Source organism: Salvelinus fontinalis, chromosome 26, assembly GCF_029448725.1.
Source record: "Salvelinus fontinalis isolate EN_2023a chromosome 26, ASM2944872v1, whole genome shotgun sequence".
Taxonomy (NCBI): Eukaryota; Metazoa; Chordata; class Actinopteri; order Salmoniformes; family Salmonidae; genus Salvelinus; species Salvelinus fontinalis.
The window spans coordinates 29,109,725-29,116,738 of record NC_074690.1 but is presented as its reverse complement, the minus strand read 5'-3'; the positions used below and the strand labels follow the sequence as shown (position 1 = coordinate 29,116,738).

The 7,014-nt window shown below is 41.0% G+C and overlaps 1 protein-coding gene across 1 annotated transcript in view; it reads right to left on the bottom strand.

The window, feature by feature from the left end:
- Nucleotides 1-1,308: 1,308 nt before the first annotated feature.
- The window catches only part of LOC129824059 (sickle tail protein-like), a 58,684-nt gene continuing 52,978 nt past the window's right edge, over nt 1,309-7,014 (bottom strand). Inside the window, 5 exon segments of the mRNA XM_055883352.1 lie at nt 1,309-2,498; nt 2,501-2,891; nt 3,595-3,732; nt 4,395-6,029; nt 6,587-6,670. Of these exon segments, the coding sequence (XP_055739327.1) occupies nt 2,353-2,498; nt 2,501-2,891; nt 3,595-3,732; nt 4,395-6,029; nt 6,587-6,670 (2,394 nt within the window). The 3' untranslated portion in view covers nt 1,309-2,352.

Below are 7,014 nucleotides of genomic sequence, written 5' to 3'. Positions count from 1 at the left end.
TTTCTAGCCACAACAATTGACTGTGACCGACCATCGGAAACATTTCTTTAAACAGCACTGGTCACCAACACTTGTCCTGGGGAGCTACAAGGTCACGTGTAGACTTCTGTTCCTGCCAAAGAGCAATACTTTAACACTTTCCTTCATTCAACTAATGGTCAAGCCCTTGATGATTGGAATTAAAGCCTGTACACTCCAGGACCAAGGTTGGTGACCACGGCTCTATGGTGTGATTTAATAGGCTAGTTGACATTCTTGGCAGTACTGGATATGTTGGTATTTGTAAATACAGATCCTTACTGGGTTAACATCTTGACTTCACCTCTATCATGCCTTGTACCATTGCTGAAGATCTAACAACATGGCAAACTCATTCACTATTCTAGTATTACAAGCCACTTTACTTACAGAAAACTACGTGACTAATTTGGCAAGCATACTAATTCACACCCTCATTACAGTAATTCCAATTAGAAATGCAAATTAGGGAGCCACATCTTTGATTAACTGACAGAAAGTTCCTTGTTGGTTTGTGGATGTCCTCCTAGACTTGTGCTGTTGATGTAGCTCTACCATAATGCATTGGGAGATATCATAATTAACCCTATGATGCTAAAATGAGTTATTTTTAATTACCAGCAATCCCTCCCTCTGAGTTGCATCTCACAATCTGGACTCTCTTCAACTTTCCTGTGTTAAATATGATGCAGAATGATGATATGCTAATTACCGTAGATGGGCATTGGGATTCATTATGTCTGGAATTTACATATGAGCTAATTATCATTTAATGAAACTAATTACTAATAATTTACTAATTAAAAGGATGAGATATCTCATTATGTTTCTTTCCCTCTGTGATAAATGTGTTAATGACATTCTCTCACAGATATTTGTAAAGTCTAAATGTGTTTTTATGTCATGTTTATTTCTTTGTCAGAGCAATATCCATGACCTAATCAGAGACCATATTTAAGATCTATTGTTTCAGCTCTTTTAGAATTTCACATATTTATTTTGGACTTGAAGCAAATTATTGCTTCAAAATCTGTTTGAAATCTGTATTACATTTACGTATAGTTATTTTATGTAAATGATTCTGAACATTTGAAAAATACTGTTAAGCAAACTAGAGTTTTGCTGTCTGGCTGCCCTCTTTCCTGTGTAAAATTGCATGTGTACATTGCCCTCTGTTGGGCAATAATAGGAAGTGCAAACTTATTTTGCATCAATACCTACGCCAGTAAACATATTTTCATAAAATTATACAAATGAATATAACATGAACAAATAGAAGCATACAGCAAATCACTAACAGAAAGCCCTTTATTCGTTTTTCAACCTCACAAGTATTTCATTCCACAATACATTTTTACAACATGGTTTACAGCTTTACAAAATCAGAGAACACTAAATATGAGTTGTGCAAACACAATAGTTCTCTAATATGTCAAATCTCTAAAATGTACTTGTATGTAAACTTCTGTCACTAAGTATGAATGTAAACACCAGTTACTGATATGAATATAAGAGTATCACAGTAAGCTATTTGGGTAAAATAAGTAGGTGCCATCCCAAAGGAAAACATTACAACATCCACACAGTGCATGTCTTAGATACATGGTCTGTAAAACCAAATACATTGGCATTGTACCACATCTACTGCCATAAAAGTCCTCTAAACATCACTTTGATTGTACAGTAGCTATCTTGTTAGCTCAAAGGATTTGGCAGTGCATAGGAAGCTTAAGAAATCACCAAGCTCTTTTTTTCCTTAAAGTTCCACTCACACTCTACACATCTAAGATTATTGCATAGAAGAGATTCTCTGACAGATGACAAGTGAATGATTGATGCTAGATGAAATATACTATATCTATCCCCAAAATCATTTGATTTCTTTATATAATAAATTGTTATTTTAGATAAAATCTGTATATTAACTGTCACTCAAATTCTTATAAAATATACATTATATTCAACACCATCAATTAAACCAAAGATTTCTCACATCAATAAAAATAAAATCCAGATTTACAGCACCACTAAACTGCATTAGCATTAACTCTAGAACGTCTGCACCTTTTTGTGTTGATCATTTGTAACGCAAAGTAGTTATCTTGTTAATATGGTTATCATCATACAAAAGCTGAGGCAGAAATAAAAAGGTCCTCTTGGTGAGAAAGTGAGTGTTGAATGAAAACCAGGTCAATGGATTTTCTTTCTCAAACTGTTCATTATCAAAAACGTATGGAAGGGATAGAGAGAAACAAGACTGCCCTGCAATTGTATTATGTTGCCATGAAAACAGCATTTCCCTCCACTGTAATTTAAATAGATATAAAAAGATCATCATATGTCCTTGGATAAAGAAGCTGCTGGTGTTTGTGTGGTTTTGCTGCTGTGTCCACATTGCATCTTGTGACCGGTGAAGCTGGGTATATGTGCAATGCGGTGGATACTCCTTGCACCTTGACTCATGGCAGTCGGGGAGAGGAGGGAGGGGAGGATGAGGTGGAGGACGTGGATGTGGGGGACAAAGAGGATGAGTTGGAAGAGGGGGAGTTGGAGGAGGAAGAGGAAGATGAGCAGTAAGAGAAATGGCTAGGTCGGCCATTTTGGGTTTGAGACGAGAGGGAAAGATTTTGACGTCTGTCATTGAGAGACGGGCTAGGAGAGATGAGACGACTCGGATTAAGAGACGGGATGAAAGACTTGTGTGAGGAGGACGGGAAGGATGAAGGTGATTTAATAGGGTTAGGCACAGAGTTAGGATCTGGGGATGACATGTTTTTTCCAGAGCTATGACAAAAGGCTGGGATCTTAGACGCAGGTAAAGCAAGGAAAGAATGGTTACTATCCCCACCTGCTTTCTTAGTACTTCTGATGGCCTGCGAAACAAAGATGGCAGGAGACATGGAATGTCAAGAAAGGCAAAAGAAGTGTTATTATACAAAGATAAATAAACATAATGTTACAAAGCAAACAGATGGCACTAAAATACACAAACAATAGATGATTAATTGAAAATATAAACAACCAGAATAAAACAGATGAAGTCAGGAAATTATCTAAAGGGTTAATGATGCCCACTAAATAACCAATTCAATGCACTAACTCATCACGCACATGCAATGTTTATGACATAAATATCCTGCTACTCAGGGTGAGATGAAGCGGGTTAAATATTACTTGGACAGCTGACAGAGGGGGAATTTAGATGGATCATTTGAGTTGCTTAAGTTTAAGTTTAGAGAATCACATTTGTTTGCAAAAAAGGAAAATGCTTAATTCAAGGAGATCTTCAAAAAGTGAAGTGAATATATCCTTGGCAATCTTCTATCCTTGTCTCCATCTCCAAGGGATTGAAATTTACATGCTGAGCATGCTCATGGAGCATATAGAGGTGAAGATGGTAGATATGGTAAGTCAAAAGGTCTTGAAGACATAGGAGAACAAGACAGAGAACGCATGGATTCAACAAACATCCTGTAATTGTACAGTTTCCAATGCTTTACATGAACGCACTTCTCTACATCATGAAAGTAGTTGCTCCAATACTTCCTGACACAGGCCATCTTATAGTAAAACTACCTGTCGAAACTGCTTCTGATTGCCCTGGAGCTTATGAGCTTTTCCTCCTGGTTTGTCAGCTGACCCGGCTGGTTGCTGCCAGGACAATGCAGATGCAGAAAGTGACATCTGACTTGAAGAAGGAGAGCCACTGGTATTCTGTAAATATTCAAACAGACAAAAAGAAACACAAAAATGATACTGTATTTTAGGGACGGATTGTGAAAACACCTAAGAGCCGAAGCAACAACAAAGAAAAACCTGTATCCAGAAATAAGACTCCAGCATGCTTACAGTAGGTTTGTGTTTCCCAAACTGGGGTACAAGCAGGGGTAGCTCTAGGGTGTAGCCTGAGACATTATCTGTAATGGTGGATTTTGTGTTCACCTGTATTTTATTTTGTATTTGTAGGGAGCTGGTGGGTCAAGTTATGGGTACACAACTTTTTTCCAAGTTTGGGAACCACTGACCAACCTGCACAAACTCTGAGAGCAGAGCATGCACAACGGAACCACAAGTACAGTATAAAGCCAGTCATTTTAAAGCCTGTCACTTTGATCCAGACAAAGTTAACTATTTAAAGTCCACAAAAACACATCATAGCAACCCAGATCCCAAGGGACAACAATCATGTCAGCTGACACCACAAAGGCAGCTTATAAGCAGAGGTAAATCCAAGTTGTATCCCCAGCAACACCTGAAAAACATGTTAATCTTTATTGGTTAGAGGTTGGGAATCTACCAGGGACACAGCCACCAGCCCAGCCCTCAGAGGGACCCAGCCACCAGTGCAGTTAGAGGGAAGCAATTTTAAGATAGACCTGTTTCTTGGAGCTGCTCGTAATGGACGGTCTGGGAAGCTGTGGAACTTGTGGTTTGGACTTCTTACTCTGAGGATTAAGGGACTTAGAGACCTGAGGAGGGACAGACCTCTTGGAGGGACTGCCCTCCCTCTCTCGTTTGAGTTTCACAGTGGATGGACACACTTCACAGGAGTCTATCTTAAGTGCAGAGGGGCTTATATTCTCCACAGTGATCTCCCGCTTTTTAATGGTCTCATCTAAACTGTTTCTGGACTCGTAAGTGTTCTTACAGATTGCCTCTGTCCTGCGTTTAGAGTTTGAAAAGGTGAGAGTGCTTGATGACATTACGTTATTCACAGTGGTGAGGTGACTGGAGTCAGTTTGGGGTTTGCTGCTGCTGTTGATCTCAAACCTCTTGGTCTCCTTCATGTGTCCGTCCTCCCCGTCCTCATAGACCACCACCTGGAGTGTCTTCTTGCCTGTTTTGGTCCCAGTGCGAATCGCTTGGCTGATGGCCGCCAGCTTTTTTGTTGGGAACTTGAATTTGAACTTATTTTTGGACTCTGGTTTGCTGCCATTTGAGGACTCTGTTTTAGACTGTTCTGGCGATGAGCACTCTGATGTACTTGTCTGTTGCGCAACCACAGCAGGAGTATTACTGTGACCGCTTGCAGTGTTTTCTGTCACTGCTGTCTTGTTTGCCTGTTGGAGATCAGTGTTAGGCTTTACCTGAGGTACATTCTTCTCTGCTTCCTCGTTCTCCTCTTCGATGCTCTTCTGGTGCAGCATCACATCCAGCTCCTCCTCACACTCAAAGATGGTGGACATACGCTTGTAGGCCGACCGGATGTCCATGGGCTCGTCGAATATGATGATCACAGGCTTCCTGTCGAAGCCACAGTGCTCCTCCTGGCTGACGCTGGTGGTGGTGTCGTTCCCCACCTTGACGGTCTGAATCTCGAACCCGTTGGTACTACTTACTATCCCCTGGTACTGCCTGGTGGATAGAGCCTGCACTCTGTTGCTGGTAATCATCATGAAGGAGATGTTCTCAGGGGGAGGAGAGCCCTCCTCGTCGGGGAGGTCAGGGTTCAGGCTGCTGCTCTCCTCTACATACCGTGGTGCTCTGCCTCTGGTTGACCTAAATACTACCTGCTGGCTCAGGCTGTCATCCAGGTTCACACTCTCTACTGGTGGAGGAGACACTGGACTACCTGAACCCTCCTGAGCTATAATAGTCATAGGCTGGATTACTGGTACTGGTGGAGATGATGGTATACTGTTAGCAGGATGAGTGCTCAATTCGGTATGTGCAGGTAAGTCTTTCTTCTCTGCAAGTATTGTAGAACACACAGGTTCAGCCACCTCCTCTTTCTGACTCTCAACAGGATTCTTCAGGTCATTCTCATCTACGAGGCTCGCCTTCTCACTATCTTCTCCAACTGCTATCTTTTGTGTTTTAGGACGACAATCCTGGCACTCCACCACTAGAGGTGACTCATCTGCTGTTAGTAACTCTGGCTGCTGGGAGTCAAGCATATTTGTGTTTGCCACCTGTGAGGGGGACACTGTTCCCTCTCTCCCTTCCGATTGGTCTGTTCTTCCCGATGGAGGCTTTTCATTGGATATCTGTCCCATAACATAATACATGACCTGGAAAAAAAGGAGGGAAATATCTATTAACATAAAAAAATATATACAGGAAACTGCCAAAATATAGGAAACACTGAGTAATTTAGGAATACAACGTATATTGAAAGCAGGTGTTTCCACACATTCTTAGGGTCAGTTGACCATTATTTTGGCTACCATGGATAGAAGAAAAGATCTCAGTGACTTTAAAAGAGGGGTCTCAAAGGAGCATAGAGGGTTTAAAGAGTGTCTGTGTGTCTCAGTCACCAGATCTCAACCCAATTGAACACTTATGGGAGATTTTGGAGTGGTTCCCGCGGCAATGTTTTCCACGACCACCATAAACAAAACACCAAATGATGGAATTTCTCATGGAAGAATGGTGTCGGATCCCTCCAATATAGTTCCAGACACTTGTAGAAACTATGCCAAGGCGCATTGAAGTTGTTCTGGCCACTCATGGTGGCCCAACGCCCTATTAAGACACTTGATGTTAGTGTTTCCTTTATTTTGGTAGTTACCTGTATATACTGTATTCAGACTGAGGAACATGGGTAATATGGGAATGAAAGACTTACCCTGGGACTCTTTGGTACAGTGTCAAATCTGTTTTCATTGGTGTTGAGCACACTTTTTTCTTTACCCTGGTTCTCCTGACTCTCCTAGGACAGTTTAGGGGATAACATCATCGCACAACAGCTCTTTGAATTCAGTTTACACTTTAATTTACAGTGAAGAGACCAGCTATGGCAGCCAAGAGAGCATGCGTAGAACACTAAGGGAAATAGAGTCAAGCACAATGTGATACGAATGTGATAAGAGAACAAAATATCAGATGCAGATTCATTCACAAAGCCAGGTTAGAACACAGCACAGTATGAATGATTAGTCCGTAATCTCAGAGTGGAAGGGAACTGGAAATCAAGAGCAAATCTTTTCCAACACCAAGAGACACCATACATCTTTTTTATGAGACATCAGCCAATTCTTTGAAAAGCAGAGATAA